This window comes from Colias eurytheme, chromosome 25 (assembly GCF_061535395.1).
Source record: "Colias eurytheme isolate Ceu_HAF_F1 chromosome 25, ilColEury1 Martin Lab GWU primary, whole genome shotgun sequence".
Classification (NCBI taxonomy): Eukaryota; Metazoa; Arthropoda; class Insecta; order Lepidoptera; family Pieridae; genus Colias; species Colias eurytheme.
The window spans coordinates 2,248,408-2,271,539 of record NC_143004.1 but is presented as its reverse complement, the minus strand read 5'-3'; the positions used below and the strand labels follow the sequence as shown (position 1 = coordinate 2,271,539).

The 23,132-nt window shown below is 32.8% G+C and overlaps 3 protein-coding genes and 1 long non-coding RNA gene across 4 annotated transcripts in view; 2 read left to right on the top strand and 2 right to left on the bottom strand.

The window, feature by feature from the left end:
* Positions 1-23,132, bottom strand: part of LOC149897470 (serine protease inhibitor dipetalogastin) — a 211,886-nt gene that overhangs the window by 130,556 nt on the left and 58,198 nt on the right. The window lies entirely within an intron of this gene.
* On the top strand, positions 1,009-3,564 carry LOC149897475 (uncharacterized). Its single transcript, XM_090116508.1, has 5 exons — positions 1,009-1,233; positions 2,344-2,423; positions 2,540-2,591; positions 2,839-3,029; positions 3,356-3,564. The coding sequence occupies exons 1-5, from the start codon at positions 1,211-1,213 to the stop codon at positions 3,562-3,564; spliced, it is 555 nt and encodes a 184-aa protein (XP_089972634.1). The 5' UTR covers positions 1,009-1,210.
* Positions 3,819-4,762, top strand: LOC149897474 (uncharacterized). Its single transcript, XR_016458151.1, has 2 exons — positions 3,819-3,994; positions 4,468-4,762. It is a non-coding gene; the product is annotated as an uncharacterized LOC149897474 (long non-coding RNA).
* Positions 4,794-17,376, bottom strand: LOC149897473 (facilitated trehalose transporter Tret1-like). Its single transcript, XM_090116143.1, has 9 exons — positions 17,244-17,376; positions 15,528-15,637; positions 15,094-15,213; positions 14,481-14,636; positions 13,855-14,022; positions 12,239-12,371; positions 10,991-11,220; positions 5,769-5,963; positions 4,794-5,441 (listed from the first exon to the last, which is right to left on the bottom strand). The coding sequence occupies exons 1-9, from the start codon at positions 17,305-17,307 to the stop codon at positions 5,175-5,177; spliced, it is 1,443 nt and encodes a 480-aa protein (XP_089972269.1). The 5' UTR covers positions 17,308-17,376; the 3' UTR covers positions 4,794-5,174.

The window sequence follows — 23,132 nt, the reverse complement described above, 5'->3', positions numbered from 1 at the left end:
GGATTTTTTTGGAATGTATATGAATACGCAGTTGGAATGACGTCACTTTACTCATACAAACGATTTTAAGACACACATTTTATAGACTCAATTCAAAAGAATACTCAATAGACAATATACTCAATAAAAATACTCACTAGGATATAATATCCTAAATAAAATAAACTAGGATAATATATCCTAAATTAATTGTGTATTGGTAAATTAAAAAAGTATTATAGTTATTAGTTTGTACTTTTTATTAATTTAATAATCGATTTTCGTTTTTAATTTTCGACTTTCTTTAATTGTATTTATTGATATATCTTAACCGTTAGTATAATTTATTTAATTAATTTAGTTTTTAATAAAGTACCTTTAATGTAAAATAAAAGATACCAAATAAATGGATATTATTGATTCTTGTATTTTATTGCTTACCACTACATACTTTATAAGTAGTTTTGTATATAGAGAAGTTACCAAATTTCTCATATAAACAACATAGGAAAATTATTTAAATATATTAAATCTTCTTTCGTTATAAGTACACTAGCTTTCCACCCGCGGCATCGCCCGCGCAGTCAAAGAAAAACCCGCATAGTTCCTGTTCCCGTGGGATTTCCGGGATAAAACCTATCCTATGTCCTTTCTCGGGTATCAAAATATTTCTATACCAAATTTCATGCAAATTGGTTCAGTAGTTAAGGCGTGATTGAGTAACAGACAGACAGAGAGAGTTACTTTCGCATTTATAATATTAAGTAATGGATTTATATGTATAAGAAAGGAATGCAATATCTTTTAAATTTATGATTTCTAGACCTATTTATAATAGACCTAGTTGTCTAAGTAGTTGTCACGACACTTTTTGCTAGAGTTGTAAGCCGTGCGGCGTGCGCGTGGTTCTTTATCTGTCTCTCTCTAACTTAACACTTCGTTCCATCCGGATGTCCCTTGACATCGCTCAAGTTTCTTTCTTTCTTTCCCTTTTTTTTTGAATTGTTAATGTTTTTATTTAAGTACTGAGTCGTTTTTGAGTAGTGGTTTCTATATTTATTGATGTAATTATGTTAGTGTTCCATTACTTGGCTTTTTCCATTCCAATTCAAATTCATTTCTGTCTAATAAAGTTTTTAAATGTAATCACTTACAGATAGTGAAACCGAAAGAATATGACGTCATTAATGAAGGTGGGAACTGTGTGGATAAAGCATACTGTAAAGTGCAGATGAACAAAACAATAGAAAATAGGTTAGTTCTTCTTCAAAATTTTTTTTCTGGTTTGAACTTTCTCGTGGACAAATAATAGACGCATAATATTTTTCTAAGCTTGAATGCCGATGTAGAAAATTTAACAATATGATAATTATTTAAAGCAATGGTATGGAGGTAAATGTTTATAGTGGATATTTGCAGTAGCACTGACGTTTTTTTCGCATTTGCATGGACTTTTACTAATTTTGTAGTATCGATTATATTCTATACAGGGTGTCCCAGCAACGGTATACTAAGCCCCAAGGAGGTTATAGTTTTGTATACGCTGAGTACGTAAAAAATACTTATAAAATTCCACACGAATTTTTTTGACAAATAGACGAATTCTCAAAACTCTATGTGTATACCCCTAATATGCAGCCTGCTCAACTTTTCCACCCACACGTGAGCTATCGTTTAAGATTATGTTTTCATAGACAAAATGCTCACATTAGCGAAGCGGTATATGCCGGCTGCTAGAGACGAAAACATGGATTTTAAGGAAAAATTAAGCAAAAAATTTTTGGCGTAATTTTGTTGTTTAAGTATTTTTTACGTGATCAGTGTATGCAAAACTACGAATCCCTTCGCGCTTAGTATACCATTAGTGGGACACCCTGTATATTAGCGTTTGTTTTCACGTTTGTATCCAACGTCTGTATCGAACTTTGTTATAGCTTTTGTAATGATGTTTGTATTGGGGTTTTCACTGGTGTCAGTATGCTCTGTTGTATTAGCAATTGTATTGATATTTATTCTATGCATGGGCGTGTGTTCTTGCGTTTTACTAGCCTTTGTATTTTGTATATCCATACTATATAATATTATAAATGCGAAAGTAACTCTGTCTGTCTGTCTGTTACTCAATCACGCCTAAACTACTGAACCAATTTTCATGAAATTTGGTATGGAGATATTTTGATACCCGAGAAAGGACATAGGCTAATTTTTATCCCGGGAAAATGACGCAATCCCGGAAATCCCTCGGGACCGGGAACTATGCGGGTTTTTCTTTGAGAGCGCGGGCGAAGCCGCGGGCGGAAACCTAGTTAATAATATGGTGATACAAAATACCATATTTTATTAACCTTTCCTTTATTGTTTTAGCGTGAGTTGTGGAATGTATCAAGAATGTGGACCAAGTAATAAAGTTATTACTCCACTATCAAATACAACTAATATTCAAGGTACATTTGAACGATATAATTACTTGATTCTAACAATTCTCTACTAGAAACTTTAATAAGATTTAACTAGAACAAAAAAATCTAAATCAATTTTTTATCTTTTCATACGATTTCAGAATGTTTGTCGCTACGTCAAAAGGAATGTCCATGGTGTGTTTCATTATTTAAGTAAGTAGCTTATAATAATTTTTTTACATTAAAAATATAACTAAAATCTATTGTAATTTTAATATAGTTCGATTCAAACTTAATGGCGTTTCGGAAGTTAGGTGCAAGTGCGAGTGCGGGTGCACACAACGTTCGGGTCCCTTATCGTCCCGCTAATACCTAAAATTGTTTTCTGCGCATCGGATCGTACGATGTTTCGAGCCACCATTAAGTTTGAATCGTACTATACTATCAAAAATGCTTTCAGGAAAGATAAGTCGAAGAAAGAGAAATTGTTCTGCGCAGGAGTTCTCCTAGGGACCAACATTGTTTTAACCACTGCAACTTGTTATAAGGAATCACAGCATAAACGTGTGTTTGCAAGACTGCCAGCGTCTGCGAAACCGCAGAAAAAATATAATGCTCAGTTTAGGAAAATTAACAATGACTATAATCCGGGTTAGTACGGTACCTATAATCCTGTTATGTCTTTGAGCATGGTATTTTTCAATGTGTTTTACGAACGCTAAAATATTATCTAAATATGAAATGATCCACATGACAACTATACCTAGACATTGTGGTATCCAGACGGACAGTCTAAAAATTTTACAAAACTATTTGATATAGTTACTTAGGTCAAATTGGTTAAAATTTAATCTATAACTAATTTTCGTTATTAAGAGCCAGTTTCACGACTTTAACGTATTAGTTCATCTTTCAATTGTAATTTTAACTAACAGATAAGTTTATACAAAATATAACAAGTTATGAATCTTTTCCAGAAACACATGAACATGATTTAGCGCTGTTTATTCTTCAAGATGAAGTTAAATGGGCGAATAATAAGAGCAATGGAGCCTGTATTGGCTTCAATATGTCTATGAATGAAGCTCGATGTGCCTCATTCGGCTTTGAAGATGATCATCACACATTTCTTGTAATAGATTATTTGAAATTAATATTCGTGATAATTAAGAAATATAAAATATGAGACTTAAATCCCGTTTTGTAAGGAAAAGCTAACCTGGTAAAAATATGGTTGAGTTAAATGATATATTTTTTCTGCATCTTATTTTATGCTTATTAATCGTTCAAAGATTGCATTGTTATTTTTCTGACATGAAACTCTTATACTACTCTTTATAACTATGTATGATCTGTCAAATTCTGCTCAAAAAAGTTAATTTTTTGACCAAAACTTTCACCAACTGCATAACCAAGTTCTTTCTTGTTCTCTGGCAATTTATCTTTCCGTAAAAATTATTATTATAATTAAAATTTTTATATTTCAGACCGATCTTGACGTTTCCAACCAATATTGCCACTTTGGAACTGTACCCCCTACATCATATTGTGGAAATCCGATGATGGACGCAGCTTGCATTGTGACTAAAGGAGCACCAGTTATCTGTCAATCTCGAGTAAGTTAACAAAATCTTAAGCATTATATGTACCTATTAATATTGTAAAAGCGCGAAAAATAAAAAAAGAGCGTGTGTGCAAAAGTGAAACTTCTTCGGCAAGATTCGAAGATACCAAAATTGTCGCCTCACTCCATTACGTGACTGTATTGCCATGACGTGACCTTGAAATTTTACTCTCAGCCTAAAGAAGTTTCACTTCAAAACCTTAGTGACTAAAGGAGTCTGTTTTATGCCAATCCCGAGTAAGATAAGACTTGTGTTTGAAAAACAAATTGGAATTATTGCTCTTAAAGAATAGACTTAATGTTGAAGCGAAGACGCAATAATAACAAAATATGAGTATCTCTCGATGATGTATTTTATAGAAGCGTCTAGTAGCTACATATTAAATCTTTGTTTCAGATTAAAACAATTTGGATTGAATTTTATTGAAATAATTTAATTAAAGAGAGACAACTTTTGTTTTTCAGAAAACAAATCAATGGGTTGTTACTGGTATAGCAATACGGCCATGTCTCTGGATCCCAGAAATTGGTTCTTTGTCCTCCTCGTCATCCTGGCTTCAAGAGGAACTTCAAAATCTTGGTCTCAATGAATCTCATTATAATATTCATTGATACCTTCTATATTTAGTTTAATTATTTCTCCTATTTCAACGGATGACTATTTCAAGATCAGAATGAATCTAACTAGTCGAATTGAATTGTGTTAACTACAAAATGTGTACCAAAGATATGTGCATTTAAATAAAAGAGTTTTTCAGAACTTAAATTCGTTTTATTTCTATAAATAGTATTTACAATGATTGCTACAACACTTAATAATAATATCATGTTTTCATTTATTCCAAGATTCTTTGTTCTTTTTCAATCACACTGAATACATAATATAAATTAATAATATCCTCTCTTCTTCATTCATATACACAATTATATTAAGTATTTTGAGTTATCTAATTGCAACTCAATGTGAGGTCAAATTCAATTTACACATATATACAAACCGAGGCATTTTTTTCACCTGCTCATCAATTCATTCAACGATAAACCATAATCAATACAAAAGAGATAGAGATACAAGATAAACTTTCTTCTCTCCAAATCCGATCATCTTTCCACAATCGTCTTAAATCTGTCCGAATCACAGAGCCACGTTATTCTAAGCATTAATCGTCTCTTCAAGGTTCTGCCGCCACATATTTCTCTGCGACAACTATTCTATCCTTTTTCTTGATCAAGTCTCCGTAAATATCTTCGAGAGTTCTTCCTCTGGTCTCTGGGATGACGAAGATGACGTAAGCGCCAATGAAGAAGCAGACAACGGCAAAGAAGTAGAACGCTACGTAGATACCGATTTGTGTGGCTAGCGGCTTGAAGAATAGAAGCTGTATGAAGTCGGAGAATGATGCTATGGACATGGCTATGGCCATGACTGTTCCCCGGTACTGTAAAGATAGTTTTGATAGGTTATAAAACTGTTGAACTGTAGCTATTAAATGAAGAACGTTAAAATGTTGCACTTTACATAAAGAGTTGACGATGCTACGATTATAAAATTAGTTTTGTATATAAACGAATTAACATGCATTGTATATCTCTCATCATTTTTTTCATTTCAATAAAGGTGAACATATTACATATCACCATTTATTATTAGACAATAATACCATACCATATATACCATATTATTAGACAATTTAATGTAATTTAACATAGATAAAGAATTGAAGCAGACTACAAATCTTTTTGCTAAATAACAATCAAATTTTTACCTTGAACGAGAATATTTCACCAGCCACCACCATGGCAACAGGCTGAAGACCAGCTGAATCACAGAAGATGCACATACAAAGCGTCAGCAAAGGAACCCAGGACGTCGCGTACACACCCAGTTCCTTCAACAGGAACCATGTTGCCAGCGAACCCATACTTATTCCAGAGAGCAGGGATGTGAAGAACATGAGGGACTGGAAAAAAATAACCTTCATTAGCTTATTTCTGTAACATTATGGCAAATGTATCAAAGCAATGTCAAACTTATCAAGTGCTAAATAAACAGAAATACTATAAATTATAAGACAGACAAACTTTTCAGAGATAAATTTTATCAATAGAAAACATTTATGGTGAAATAAGATTGGAATTACCTTAATCATCACAGCTATATGCCATTTTGTTTTAGGTAAATATCTCTTATTTCAGATGCTACAAAATGTTTGAAAAAATATTCAAATACGACATGTTATGAAAATTTATATTAAATCATTGGTTGTTAAAATATCTCCCAAACGTTCTTATCGTTAACTAGCTGTTGCCCGCGACTTCGTCCGCGATAACGTCGTTTTTCGTCATTCGTCGTTTAAAAAAAATACGTGACACTTTATTTTTGAATGTTCTTAATTATTGTCTCTTATAAAATTTAACTACATTAAAATTGAACACTGATAAGAAAAAATCTGAAGAAAACATGAATGAATGTGATTTAAATTCTACATTACTGAGTATTTCAAATAATAATCTTAATTAAATGTAGATTAACAGTTTGAGCGCACCATTATACAATATGTACCTAAGTATTAAATTACGTTAGTTTAGATAGTAACTTTACTAAAAACACGATGACTTTCTTTCGCGCTCGGTACCACAAACTAAGCATTTTTGTGGTACGTGGCCCGCGTCACTTGACCCCCCGCGAGTTCCCCTCCGTTGCTATGCGAAAATAAGTTGCTCTACTGTAAGAAAAATTGTAATACTGTGGCCTGGGCGTTATAACATGTCCAGGGAGTTCCTGAGTGCCGATATCACCATCTTGAGGACAAGCTTCTAATGTCGATTTAAAACTGCATACATACGAATAATTAACCTGTTCTAAAATTGTGAAATGAGTTCAGTTTTAAATTTGAGAAATATTGATTTCTTGTATTTTACTATTCGTTGTAGTCGAATACAAAATATATTTAACAAACTTAGGTTGGCCTTCAGGCAAAAGGGATCCTATCAAATAAACTTGACCTTGTATCTTAAAAGTAAGCATGAAAGAACCCTCTGATAATTGTTTAGCACCTTTGATCATTTGAAACGCACTACTATAAGAGCGAATATTGTCTAATAACAGTTTAGATTGCACAGTATGTTCCTCTAAAAGAAGTGATTTCAAAGGTTCCAGTGTATCTTCAAACGAAAGCCGACTCCTTACTCCACCTTAAAGCATTACAAAAGAACATACTACGTTAATATCGCCTATACAGAAGATGATCTGTAATAAATTGTGAGGTTATAAGCAAACCCACTTTTATATTTTGCACCACCGAATTCGTAGATTGTTTACCTTTAAGTTATTAAGACTATGACGAAATCTGTCTGCAGTAAGACGGGCCTCTCGCTATTCGTCCGTTTCCAGAGACCGAATAGTTTCAATTATTCTTAATCTTTCATTAAACAAACTAATTAATCGTTCTTGTCTCAAATAATTGTAATATTCGCGTCCCTACTCTAGTCATTGCTTATGTTCATGTTCATCTTCAAGAGATCGCAAAATAGTATGCACCCTATATCATTTGTCAAACGGTCTTCATATTGAGTAAAGTTTCAGATTCTCGAGATAAAATATGACTGTTGTGATCAGTATTGAGACGTAATTCCCTATCAGTGAGGGTTTCGGTCTCACGGGATAGTACAATATGCCGTTTGCGATCAGCTGTGAGACGTCATACCCTCTCAGTAAAGGTTTCGGTCTCTCGGGATAGTAGGGGAGACCGGGTTTGGTTGTCTCGTTGTTCAATAAAATTGAACTATCGAATAAGTCTGTTGAACAGCGTGGCAAGAGCGATACAGTGACAACGCTAGTCGCTGTCCCCACTTCGCGTCAGACGTCAGTAGTCGAAGTTTATTTTTACTAACAACATGTAAATGACGAAGAAATAATAATTACCAACGAACTAACCTTTTCTATAATACTTAACCCGGCACATTTTTCAAATTATCTTGCTCAACTCTGCTCAAAAATTTGAGGGTTTTGTTGGAACTTTAATGAGTCAAAACTATGATATATATCTAAACTACGATACAACTTGAATGCGGAAATTCTCATTACAATTGTGAATCTAAAGAATAACTAACAACATACTATTCAATTTTATTGAGCTGATGAATATCTTTTTCTGGAAGAGATCACCGTCGCATAATAAATATTATACCTACTGTGTTTTCTTATAAAATCGTTACATAATTTATTTTATCTACTAAATTTTAATAAATAATTTGTTTTTGTTATTTTTATCTAAAAATAAGTTTGAGTTTATATATATATGTCACGGCTAAAGGTAGGTGAGAACATAAACTTAAGATTAGCCGGCTAAACTTAGGTTTATTTTCGACGAGGTGTTAATGTTAGTTTGTTCTATCTTTAGCCGGCTAAACTTAAGTGTAACCGCAGGCCCGTGGCTAAAAATGTCGGGGTGGGTAGATTTGGTTAGCGCCGGGCCGGTGGAGGGCTTGAGGGGCCCGCACAGTGCCAGAAAACACTCGCCCTGTTCCTTACATGTATTATAGTAACCAAATCTACCCACCCCGACTCAGGGCAGAAAGCTGGTGGCTAGGTTAGGTTAGGTTAGAACTCTTAAGACCCGCACGAGCCGAGCGAGCGCAGCGAGCGTGCTGCGGCAGCAGCCGGCGAAGTGCCAGAAAACACTCGCCCTGTTCCTTACATGTATTATAGTAACCAAATCTACCCACCCCGACATTTTTAGCCACGGGCCTGCGGTTACACTTAAGTTTAGCCGGCTAAAGATAGAACAAACTAACATTAACACCTCGTCGAAAATAAACCTAAGTTTAGCCGGCTAATCTTAAGTTTATGTTCTCACCTACCTTTAGCCGTAACATATATATATTTTGGCAAAAGTATACATTATTTTTTTATAATTTCAGGACGGCAATCCATTTTATTTATAAATAATGAAAATGATATATTTATAAAATATAAAACATTTATGTAAAATGATTAAAAATAAACAAATGAAGCAACTACGATTCAAAGAAAACATCTTTTTCAGTGTGAAAATGCTCTTAGCAATCCTGGATGATGAACTGTATATCATGTACTCTGATCCCAGTACGGTCGCAGGTAGATACCTCGATAGCCATAACGATAAATATTAAAAAAAACATTACTTGTACAGTTGTGAGTGCAAAATTTACGTTTCATTTGGCAATAACATTTTTTTTCGGTACTACAACGTAGTAGTTTGATATGTGGTTGGCTGCCCCTTCTCTCCTTCCTGAAAAATATCCTCCAAAATTTCCCGAGATACTTCCAATGATTGAACCATTGGAAGTTGGACTTTAACTTCAGTCAAAAATTGACGAAGCGGATGATTACTAATTTCCACTTAATCTTCGCTGCCACTATCTTTATCATCAAATCATCAATTTTCAAGTGGTGTTGTAAAATTGTCAGCAGAAATAGTCTTCCAAAGGCGATATAATTTTATGAGCATTGAATCTGTAAATAAAAAAATCAAAAGTTAATTGTAAATCTATAAAAAAGCTACTTACAAATAAAATTTTATCAAAAACTACTATTCCCAATGCACCTCAAAATCTTGTAAAAGTCATATATAAAAGAATTCTTCATTTTATTATTTCATTCTAAAAGTGTAATATAATACCAACAAAAAACATGAATTGCTATCATTATAAAAAATAAATACCTATAAGTAACTACTTACCTTTTATGGGAACGCATGATGGTGAAAATTCACAAAACATAAAGATTGGATTTGATATTTATGGTTTTATGGCATTCAATTGCATTATAAATATCACTACATAGTATAAAAAAGTCGCTTTCTCTGTCCCTATGTCCCTTTGTATGCTTAAATCTTTAAAACTACGCAACAGATTTTGATGTGGTTTTTTTATAAAATTGTAACTAATGAACATAATCAATATTAGATTAACTGTAGATAATGGTGTCTAGTTTTACCATGGTTTTACTTAAAATAAAACATCTACCCTCACTTTAAAAAATGTAGTATATTTATTTTTTACACGAAATATACCTTATATGGAAGGGAAGATATGGGTTAAAGAGTTAAATAAATAACATGATTATATTTAAATTATTAATTTTTAACAGTGTATTCAGTAGTGTTAACATGTAAATTGATTTGATTTTTACGAAATCTCATAGATGGCACTGTTTCAAAATTAACATTATACAACTTACATGTTTCTCTTCCCAAGTTACTAAATTAAATGGCATAATTTTTATAGTGTCAATCTAGATATTGTTAAACAACATTAATTATATATGCGTCATTTGATTATTATTAATTTCCAATAGTTAATGTGTGTTTGATTTTTATAACACTTCATAGATGGCGCTGTTTTAAATTTGTCTTTATACTACTAAGATTAATTTAATTGTTTCTCTGCCAAAATTACGCAAATGACGTTGTTTTTATAGTATAAAGCTAGATAATAGCGTGGATTACTCAAAAACAACATTTAAACATGAGTCTTTAGATTGAACGGTGTCGTAATACACGGAATACGTAAGAAAAATAAAGGTTCACAGCTCCTCCCCTGGAGGTGATAGCATGATAATATGTTTAAAAAAGCCTCACCCGACCTGTTAGTAATATTCATGCAAAATTTGAAGTCAATCTATGCAGTACTTTTCGAGATTAGCTTGGACAAACATACAGACAAACAGACAAACAGACAAACCGACAAACAGACAAACAGACAAAAATTCTAAAAACTATGTTTTTGGCTTCTATATCGATTATAGATCATGGATTATGTATTCTTTTAAAAAAATATTCAATGTACAGTTTTGACTTTCCTACGATTTTATTATATGTATAGATAAATCGAGACGGGATCCGAACTCGCGTCTTCAGTTTAGTAACATGATATTTTTGAACTATTCTTTAAAAATATATTATGCTGTAAAACTAAAATATCAAATTCAAGCATATTTTCTTACCTTCCTTCCAGTTTTCTCCACAACACTACTCGCTACCACAGACCCTAAAACTTGCACAGCACCCAACAGAATTGCTTGCTGATTAGGTGACAGGATTAACCCTGAACCTTCGGACGCTACTGTGAAGATTTCTCCAGCAAAGTTCAGAACTGGAACAGCTCCACACGCCTCTCTTGCTAATACAGCTATGAGTGCAATGCAAAATGCTCTGAAGAGGATTTTGTTGTTGTCTAAAAAATAGAATTACCAATTAATAAGAAGTGCTGTAAAAAGTAAGGATAAGAAAAGGTATTAGAACCTGTTACATAGTATTTAATGACTCCTGATTCCTTGTATTTTAATATAATATGGAGATCCATGTATGTGCTTTTTTATGAAAACAAAAGAAGTGAAGTGACAATAAAAAAGAGCGTATGTGCCAAGCACACGTGTCAGAAGTAACATTCAACTTGCCAACATTCAAAGATACCAAAATCGTCGCCTTACTCCATGACGTGACGATATGACCATGACGTGACCTTGAAATTTTACTCTCAACGCGCTGAAAGAAGTTTCACTTCAAAAGTTACTATGGTAAAGAACTTAATGTAAGTTAACCACGAGAGAACCTTGGGCACAATACTAGTTACAATATAATGCTTCTGTAACATTACTATTCGACCATGAACATGAAATACCTGAACTTGATATAACATTCACAAATCCAATGTTTGTAAAAGAAATACATTTATTTACATTAAGATTTTTAGGAAAGCCACGGATTGTTTACAATTCTTTTATTACAGCCATGCAAAGTACAAAAGATAATGTGCTATTTATATTAAATTGTGTTTGTTTAAACATATAAAATTTGTTTCACACAGTTGATCTATAAGGAAATAGAAGGTACCACATAGAACGCTGTAAAATTGTTATCAAGGAATGTGATTATTTGCGTAACATTATTACATTTATTTGTTATTGGAAACTTCGGGATTTAGTTACATGCATAATTTCCTCTTTTTTATTGATTTATGCTTCAGAATCATATGCATCATTAACACAGAAGAAAATGTCTATGTCTTCATCTATACTTATGATTTATTATTTTGAAATTCAGCATTTAACTCATTTTGTAAGAAGTAAGTGTATTCAGCTGTATACATCATTGCTCTTTAAATTCCAAATCTAGGCTCATATATAGTTTACCAATAAACACTTTTTGGTAATTAACTATATCTGTTACAAAAACTATAATATCATACTTACAAATACTTTTAAGCAGGAATTTATTCGCTTCAGCATCATTTTCTTGCTCATTTCTTATGTGTTCCAACTCTTTAATTACGTCTACGTCATTTTCAGATTTACAACGCAGCCATGCCAATGCATTTAGTGCTTGCTAAACAAAAATGTGTTTTATTATTATCGCAATTAGTATCAATTTCATAAATCTTACATCATGAGTCATGACCACAGACATGTATCAAGATAGACTAAGCGAGTGTATGTACTTCCCGTGTCCAAACTAAGTTATTGAAACTTACTTGACGCTGGCCTACACTCAGTCCGCGCTTGCAGTTTGCCAAGGAAAGACGTGAAGCTGAATAAAGTAAAATGCCGAATTGCGCCGTTATAAACTGTAGAAACTCCACAGCTGTGAGTGGCCGAGTTAGCAGAGATGTTTCCTTCCACCGGTAAGTAATTTTCTAATCAGAATATGCACTATTTATTTTAAAATCAAATAAAGAATATCTGTGGAAAACGATCGTGACAAACACGGATACCAAATCATACGAAATGATTCGGAATACATTGCGGCTTTTACTTGGCACGGTAAAGATCGCGTCGTATGATAACAAGCAATGAATAGCGTCTTCTCATTTTTCTGTTCTCATTTTTCTGTCCAATTTTGTGGTTAGTGATGTTCATTTGATGCAATAGTTCTCGATTCTAATCGTTTTTATAATCGAACAGAAAAATGATAATTTGTAGGAGCAATTTTTCAGAAAAAAAGGCATAGATTTTTTTTGTCATTTAATACGACTAGACCTAGAACTTTTAAGTATTTTAATACAAAGGTACTAAAAATAAATATTATGACATGGACGCCATTAGTTAAAGTGTCATCTTGGGAGTTTTTTAAGAAAACTCCTTATTGCTTAGACTATGTTTGTTTTTTCAGTTCTCCAAGTAACCCGAACATAAAAGGAAAATGGATCGATGCAACGGGACATAAAGATTGATTGATTGACAGTTTCATTACTTTCTTTCGATGGCCTCTCTAGTACGTAGTACATGGTAACTCAATGGGCATATGTAAGAAAAAGCTAAAACACATTAGTTTACTTGTTAGAATATTAAAAGGTTTATAACTTTATTTTATCATCCCTCTGTCTATGGTAATTATCATTTTTCTGTCTTGAATCGATTTAGTAATCGATTACGATTCATTTATTTGACTACCTCTTAGACATAGATCTAGTTTGATCTGATTTCTTTCGATTTACTTCGATGGGATAGGACGATACTAGAATCGCCGCGCGAGTGGCGGCCTAATCGATTTAGCGTAAAATGAAATTAACATCACTAAAAAGCGTTCGTGACGTCATAACGCGTCAAGGTCAGTACAAAAAATATGACACGCTTGGTTTTCATACAGATCGCGGTACTTGCGTTGTCTACTTAAATATACATGTCTGTGGTCATGACACTAAGATTTTAACAAGTTACGTTAGTTTCTTCTTAAATTATCTTTATTGGCATTGTTATTAAATTAATGATACTGTTAACTATTCAGTTTAGTATTCCATCCATGTATAGATCTATTATTAAATTATTCCAATCTGTAAACTTATTACATATTAATTAAATTAAGCATTTACCTCGTCTTTCCCCCTCTTCATAAGGTACGACGGAGTTTCTGGCATAGTTATGAAAATCAACATATGTATGAACGGTATTGACAGACAAATCCAGAGAATTGTGTTGTAGTCGAGTATGTCTCCGATCACGTAGAGAAATAAATTGCCCACTGTGTGGAAAACTCCAATCTAAAATCAAAGATAATGTTACAAAGTTTTTTATTTTCTTATATCATATGATCTAACTACGCCTTGAAATAGAGTACTTCTGAAAATCAGCACTGCATCTGCTTTGAAAATGCCGCATATATTGAGAGGTCTCCATTTCTGTAACATGCATTTTAGATATCTACAGTTTACGTTAAAGTATTTTTGTTTGATTTCTTATTCAACAGTGTAATTTTTTTCTTATTCAATAACTGTAGACAAATATTTTTTTTTCCTTCTTTCTTTAGGAAATATAAAACAACTAGCTTTCCACCAGCTGCTAACCTCGCATAGTCAAAGAACATTACCAAGGAAATGAGATAGTTCACCGTGGTAAAAAGCAGCATCATCACTTTTTCTACTAAAAATTATACATTAAAATTGCTCCTTTACAGCGCAATGGATTAATTACTCTTGAGATTCGTAAGTAGTACACTTACCAAGCAACCCAAACTGCCTCTAATAGAGTCATCGCTGATCTCTTTAATGTATATGGGGCAGACTACATACACACCAGACATGGTCACACCGACCAATGCTCTCGCGGTTATAAGTGCCCATGTTTCTACGGAGCAGAGGAGTAGTGTCCAGGAAGCCTAAGAAATGAGTTTAATATTTATTTAAAACTAGCTTACCGCCCGCGGCTTCGCCCGCTTTGTCTAAAACCTAATAAATTATATACTAAAACCTTCCTCTTGAATCACTTTATCTATTAAAAAAAACCGCATCAAAATCCGTTGCGTAGTTTTAAAGATTTAAGCATACAAAGGGACATAGGGACATAGGGACAGAGAAAGCGACTTTGTTTTATACTATGTAGTGATAGTGATATACATAAAGGTGAGGAAGGAACATTATGTGAGTTGAGCTGGATGTTATAACAATAAATTTTAATGTTACAATAATTACTTACATTATTTTTCGTAAAAAACGCATAAAGGACTTACTAAAGCAACGATAATAAATCTATGAGATAATGGGAAACAAAATTGAAATAAATATAAAACAAGTTCTTGTAATAGTTAAAATTAAACGTTAATTAGCAATACTTACAAGAGCAGACAGAGATATAATAAACAGTGTATTCTTCCGTCCTATATTATCTGCAATTATAGCTAGTATCCAGGAACCGGGCAGACATACTAAATAGGCAATTGATGCCATCCATGAGAGCTATAAGGTGAAATAAAACATATAAAATGACGAAGTGATTGGTGTAATTAATGAGATAGTAAGTTTGAATAATGTGGTTTTTATTTAAACATAGTAGAGACGATAAATATAGGAAATCTTTATTGAGGCTCTTAAAGATTTTAAAAGCTGAAACGCACAGTATTTCAGAAAATTTGTTTCAAGAGCCTTAACGTATTTCTTTTAGTACATAATATGTGTAGTTTATTTGTATGTCTTTAGGTATTAGAAGTTACTGAAATTCCATTTCATCTGATAAAAAAAAATATTCGTTATTTGAAACATAGAAGCTTTACCTCAATATCAGTCAAAGGAACAGCCCTTGGTGATTCTTCGGATTGCAAGAGAAGAGACATTGGTGACATCCATCCAATGGACGCTCCATATGAGAATACCGGTATATTTACTGAAAACAAATTGAATAAATAAGCAGTGGTGGCTCAGTGTTTGGTATGATTTTAGTCAAGAAAGGACGTATAATTGAAAGTGATTTGTTAAATCTTTAATTTATTCACACCATCAAACATTTATTTATTCGAGTTGCTTGGAAGAAATCGCTCACGAGCGATAAAGCCACTCTTTGTACATCTCTATCTATAGTAGATTGATAACGAGTACGTCTGATGACGATGATGATGATGATGATGATGATGTATTTGTTCCTAATGCAAATTTAACAGCAAGTATATAATATGCCATTGCAAAATAAAGCATCGCAACCAATCCTTAATCTTATATCTTATATATAAAATTCTCGTGTCACAATGTTAGTCTGCATACTCCTCCGAAACGGGTGGACCGATTCTCATGAAATTTTCTGTGCATATCGGGTAAGTCTGAGAATCGGCCAACATCTATTTTTCATATGTACCACGGGCGAAGCCGGGGCGGACCGCTAGTATTATTATAATATTTATGAATTAGCATAAATATTAGAAAGAGCGCTATAAATTAATGTTATATTGAAAAAAATCTATATTAGTTGAGTTATTTTTAATTTGTTGGTATGTTATATTCCGTGGTCTTGCTTTGCCGTTATTTAGCCTTCTTGGATCTCTAAAATAAAATAATCCTCTATGCTTTTACATACTACTAGCAAACCCGGCGAACTCCGTTTCGCCACCAGAGACACCTTTTCTTTGCCATAAACCTCACGGAGCCCGAGACCTTTCCAACGAATGCAAAACCGTGGAAATCGGTTCGTGCGTTCTGGAGTTATAGCGTCAGAAAGGAAAACCCGACTTATTTTTATATAACTCGGGTACTAATACGAGCTGCGGGTGAACCTTGTATTCAATGTGTTACAGAATTGCGGATAAAAATACGCGCGGAAAATATCCGCAGTGCGGACACGGCCTAAGAGTATAATATTATTCTCTTCATATTAAGGTTGCGTGCATCCAAAATGGGGAAAAAAGATAGAAACAATATTCGAAACGAGTTTTATCGATGCATGTTTTATGCGTTTTCGAAGTAGGTACTCTAATGTTTGTGCATTATTATTGTTTAAATATTAATATACAAAGTCACAATGAATTCAAAACAAATAGGTTGATTACTAAATATGAATAAAAATATTTAGGTAAGAATCGTTAGTAATTTATTGCATCAGCGTAATTTTCACAAATATAAAAAAGTCGAAATAATTGAGAAACAGGTCACACGTTAACATTTACAGACAGATTTAAAAGCATCTGCAATTTTATTAAATCAATATATTATTTACTAGAGGTCCGCCCCGGCTTCGCCCGTGGTACATATTTCGCAATAAAAGGTAGCCTATGTCCTTTCTCGGGTATCAAAATATCTCCATACCAAATTTCGTGCAAATTGGTTCAGTAGTTAAGGCGTGATTGAGTAACAGACAGACAGACAGAGTTACTTTCGCATTTATAATATTAGTATGGATTACTATAGTTTCTGTCCACATAAAAATATAAGTAGGTATGCAAATACACCAAAACATACAATTTGTATTAAAAACTAATTTAATATAATAAAAACACACTCACTCAAAAGGGCACATATCACTTGCGTAGCCTTACTGCCTTCAGAAAAAGAAATCAAACTTTTCATTGTCACCACAATTACCTACTTAATTCTTATGAGATATATATTATATTAACACAAAAATTAACAACACGTCTTCAACAAGCATAGTTCACGAATGCTTCTGAACCTGTATTTCAATTTATTATAATGAAGACTTAGAGCATTAAATAATGAAGACGATTCAGATAATTTGTATGTCAATAAATCTCGTGGAGTAAATAATATTATTTAACCTTATTGGTATTTGCTTTGAATGCTCTATGGGTTTTGGGAAAAAACACAAAAGAGTTGCAAAAAATATTTATGCTAAAAAATTATTCAAACCATGGACCCAATAAATATCTAGTTCAAACTAATAAATTGCATTTAATTTTATAGGATTGGTATCTAGATTATGTATATGGTTTTATAGGATAGGATTGGTATATAAATGAGATCACGCCTAGAAAATCTATTATTTGCATCTATATCCGAAATACATTTCATTAAGATATGAATAATTTGACACATGTTTATTTTATGACAGTTTATTGTAGTACAATACTTGTACAAATACAATACATAAAAAATTGTACATACATAAAATAACGTATTTATGACAAGTGTAAAACAGGTGGGTTTATTGATAGCAATCTCAAACAATTATTATTTATTGACTAGCTTTTCGCCCGCGGCTTCCTCCGCGTTTTCAGAGAAAACCCCGCATAGTTCCCTTTCCCGTGGGATTTCCGGGATAAAACCTATCCTATCTCTCAAGTTGGATCGAACTGCACATGGTGTGCGAATTTTATTATAATCAGTTAAGTGGTTTAGGAGTCCATTGAGGACAAACATTGTGACACGAGATTTATATATATTAAGATAGAACATAATAATTATTCAGTAGTCTCACTAACTATTATAAGTAACCCGCGGTTTTACCCCCTTTGCTCCGCTCCTAGTGTAAGCGAGATGGTATAATTATAGCCGCCTTCCTCCATAAATGGGCTATCTAACGATGAAATGACTTTTCTAATCGGACCCTTGGTTCCTGAGATGAGCGCGTTCAAGAAAACAAATTTTTTAGATTTATAAAATTACAAGTAATATATTATTTACTAGCTGCTCCGCGCGGTTTCACCCCCGTAGCTCCACTCCTGTTGGCCGTAGCGTGATGATATATAGCCTTTAACCTTCCTCGATAAATGGGCTATCTAACACCGAAAGAATTTTTCAAATCCGTCCAGTAGTTCCCGAGATTAGCGCGTTCAAACAAACAAACTCTTCAGCTTTATAATATTAGTATAGATGATTAAGTAATATATTATATTGTATAATAATACATATTATTATTTAGGACTAGCGGTCCGCCCCGGCTTCGCCCGTGGTACATAATATTTACGTTTTTTCTACATAGGAACCATCCTCGTACTTCAAGGAATATAATAAAAAAAGAATTATCGAAATCGGTTCAGCCGTTCTCGAGTTATGCGCTTACCAACACATTTTGCTATTCATTTTTATATATAAGAAGATTACTTTTGCTTCGATTCTAAACCCGTTTTGAAGGCCATAATATTATGTCAAATTCCTACATATTAGGTATGTGATGATGAGTTAGGTATTTATAAATTTTTCATAAATAAAATATTAAGTAGTGACTGATTTACATACGGTAAGGTTTGATAGCAGGCAAACGTATAGAATCCGTCCGAGGTTTCGCCCGCGTTTTCAAAGAAAAACCCGCATACTTCCCGTTCCTGTAGGATAACGGGTCTTGTTTAACACTTTAAACTCAAACTCAAACATTTAATTATTTAATTAGACTTCTTCGAGAAGCACTTTTGAATCGTAATTACATATTTGTAACATTTAACCACCGAGTTTAGTTCTATATTAAAATGCGTGTAAAATGCTATAGGTCTACCAGAATCTGATGGCATATTTATATTTATGAAATAAGAGATTTTCATGTGGCAACTTTATTTGACAACTATCAAATTGGTTGTCAAATTATTTGTTTTCTTTGCAATTGATGAATAATTTTTAGGATTTTGTCTAAAAAATCTTCGAAAATGTCGAAAAAGCCGCTGCGATCACAAGCAAGAGGTGTTGTTTATAATGAGTATAGAAAAACATTCGATGAAGAAGGGTCAAACACATCACAATTTTCAATTTTGAATATTTTATTGGTAAATTGGACTTACCCGTTTTGGTACTTTAAATTAAAAATATTATAAGTAGGTAACTATAATATTGTTTGTTGATTACAATATAATTTTATGATAACTTATTACAGGAGTTTCCAATACGGCTATTCGTCAAGTCCAAGCTGTTAAAGTGAATTTTATAATGTGTGTATCTGTTAATACTTACGAAAATAAACATAGTTTTATATTATTTTTATTTTATTTTATAAAAAAATATAAGCAATCTAGTTTTGATCTGTATTATCATTACATCCATATTTTTACATGGCATAATGATAATGAATATACGAATATAGGTATGTGTAAATAATAATATGTATTACCTATACCTATAAAAGTAATATGTACATTATACATGTAAGTATGTACCTACATAATATTAAGTGGATATCTCATTATTAAGTACAGTATTGTTCACTTATGTAATGTGACTAATGATGTTGAGGACAAAATAAAAACTAAGCAGTATCAAGATCGTTTAGTCCATTTTCCCTAGGGTTGCACACTCAAAATTTTGATTTCCCTAATTGCCATCAGATTCTGGTTTACCTATATGTACCTTTTGTAACTCTAGTAAGTATCTATTTAATAAAAAATATATATAATTTACAATTAATGTCAATCTGACACGGTCATGCATTCTATCAACAAGAGAACAACAATAGTTAATATTCTATGTTATTATTCTGAAATATTTTTTAAATGGAAGATCATAAAAAACATTATTAAAAACAGTGAAAATTTTGCTAGTTAATATTATCTACATGTTTTGGATATTTTTATTTCTATACATCGTTATCGTCGGTATGTATTGAACTCAAACTCAAACATTTATTTATTAGATCGTGGGTTCGATCCCCACCCGGGGCAAATATTTGTGTGATGAACATAGATGTTTGCTCTATGTCTTGGTGTTAATTATCTATATGAGACATTATTTAAAATTATATAAAACTAGCGGTCCGCCCCGGCTTCACCCGTGGTACATGTTTACGTTTTCTCTACATAAGAACCATCCTCGTACTTCAAGGAATATAATAAAAAAAGAATTATCGAAATCGGTTCAGCCGTTCTCGAGTTATGCGCTTACCAACACATTTTGCGATTCATTTTTATATATAAGAAGAAGAAGATATAACTTGTTGTGGCAATAAACGTTTCATTCATTCATTCATTCATATATGTAGATATGTTAATCAGTCATCTGGTTTCCATATAAACACAAGCGAAAGCTTAGTAAGGGATCAGATCGTGCCTTGTGTGAAAATGAACCCGAAATATTTATTTATTAATTTTTATTTTATATGATAGCAATGATCCTAAACAACCACGACGCGCTAAACTTTAATACATTGGAGGAATTTACCAAGAAATTTCAAGATCTACTTGATGAGATGGCCACGTACTTCCAACCGTGTGGATACCCTATTGAAATGGTCACCAGGTTTTGCTTGGATGAAATGCAACTTGTGTATTAATTTACGGGTGGAAACAATGAGGGTTTGATTGAAATTAAAGTTTGTATTGATTTTTTTTTAATAACAAACAAATAATATTGTTGCGATGTATCCCTTTTTGTTTGACGAAATGAGTCCATTATTTTGTGTGATGATTACCTACTGTGATAAATAAATAATTTGGAAAATCCAAAAGTGCACGCCTCATAATTTTTTTTTAATAAATATTTATTAATTATTATTTTTGTTTATTTAATAACAATTAAACCACATCGAATCAGACCCTGAAAAATGAAAGGGTTCTATTCCTGAGCATACTCAAGCGTAAGAGAAAAAAAAAAGACTCGATTAGTAAAGTATTTCGGTCGCTATCGTGTTAACAAGAAAAAGGATCCGCACAGACAGACACACGGACGTCGAAGACAGAACTTTTTTAAACTGCTTTTTAACTAGTTTAAATAACAAAAATGACATCAAAAATATCATGAACGTTAAAAATAGTGTTTTTTCTTAATATGTGTGTGTATGTATTATCTTACAAGTGCAATGTATGATACATAAAGACATTTTAAGTTTGAAAAATCAGATGTTTTGCGCGAAGCGACAGTAGTACCCACCTCAACGCTTCGCTTATGAGGCGTGCAATAAAAATATAACCATCGGAAGTTAAATTTTAAATCTATTTCTATCTAGATCCCACAAAAAAAATATATTTTGATAATGCTACTTATGTTATGACGATTCTACTACTAGGTATATTAATTATAATGAAGACATGCAATACAAAGACTATATTGTTTTTTTACAATAATTTTAATGTCTATACTAACTAATCTATACTAATATTATAAAGCTGCAGAGTTTGTTTGTTTGAACGCGCTAATCTCGGGAACTACTGGTCCGATTTGAAAAATTCTTTCGGTGTTAGATAGCCCATTTATCGAGGAAGGTTATAGGCTATATATCATCACGCTACGACCAATAGGGGTGGAGCCATGGGGGTGAAACCGCGCGGAGCAGCTAGTATTATTATAAAGCTGAAGAGTTTGTTTGTTTGTTTGTTTGAACGCGCTAATCTCAAGAACTACTGGTCCGATTTGAAAAATAATTCCGGTGCTGCCTTCCTCGAAAAATAGGCTATCATTTTTCGAGGAAGGCTTTATAGGCTTTTTATCATCACGCTAAGACCAACAACAGCTGAGCCACGCGGGGGATACCGCAGAGCGCAGCTAGTGTAAGATATAGAGTGCTCTTGAGATATGAGATATGATGTGAAAATGATTGTTTGTATAGATGTTGCTAAGGAAAGAGTTTATACAAAAATCCCACACTAAAAGTAATTGTGATTCAAATATTTATTTAATTCACCAAAATTAATCAAAGTAAATATTAAATAAACGTCAATAAAGTCACGTTGTGTATGAATAAGCGTATCTCAGTTAATTTGTTTGTTTTGTGACAGAAATTTTATTGAAGCAGGATTATATAATACACGTGCTAAACAAGATTTTCACACCAGTACCTCTACCATGAGTTGAGATAGTTAAATCGTCTGACGTAACTACAATAGTAAACGTGAATAGTTCACGAGATTATTTACCGTGAATGACGTATCTATCGTCGAATAGTTATAAACTATGACATATTATTATGTCAAAATTAGAACTCATGGTGCAAAAATTGTACGGTTACTACAACGAGTATAGTATAGTTTACTATACGTAATCTACTGTAGTATACTAAGTATTCCACCTCATGGTAGGCTTTTTAGTCCCGCTACGGCACACTAGGGGCGCTGTACGAAATTTTATACAAACCGCTAGCGAGTATCGTGTGCGTAAACTCATGGTAGAGCTACAGGTTATGTTTACATTTTCAAACTTGATAAAATAAACTAATTTTTTGACATTTTAGGTACAATAATGATTATTAATAACTAGCTTTCCGCCTGCGGCTTCGTCCGCGTAGATAAAGAAAGACACAGTCCCCGTTCCCGTGGGATTTCCGGGACAAAACCAATCCTATGATATTCCTCAGGTATCTCTCAAGCTATCTGTGTACCAAATTTGAATTTAATCTATGCAGTACTTTTTGAGTTTAACCCGGACATACATACAGACAAACAGACAAACATTCTAAAAACTATATTTTTGGCTTCCATATTGATTGTAGATCACAAAAAAATATTCAATGTACAGTTTTG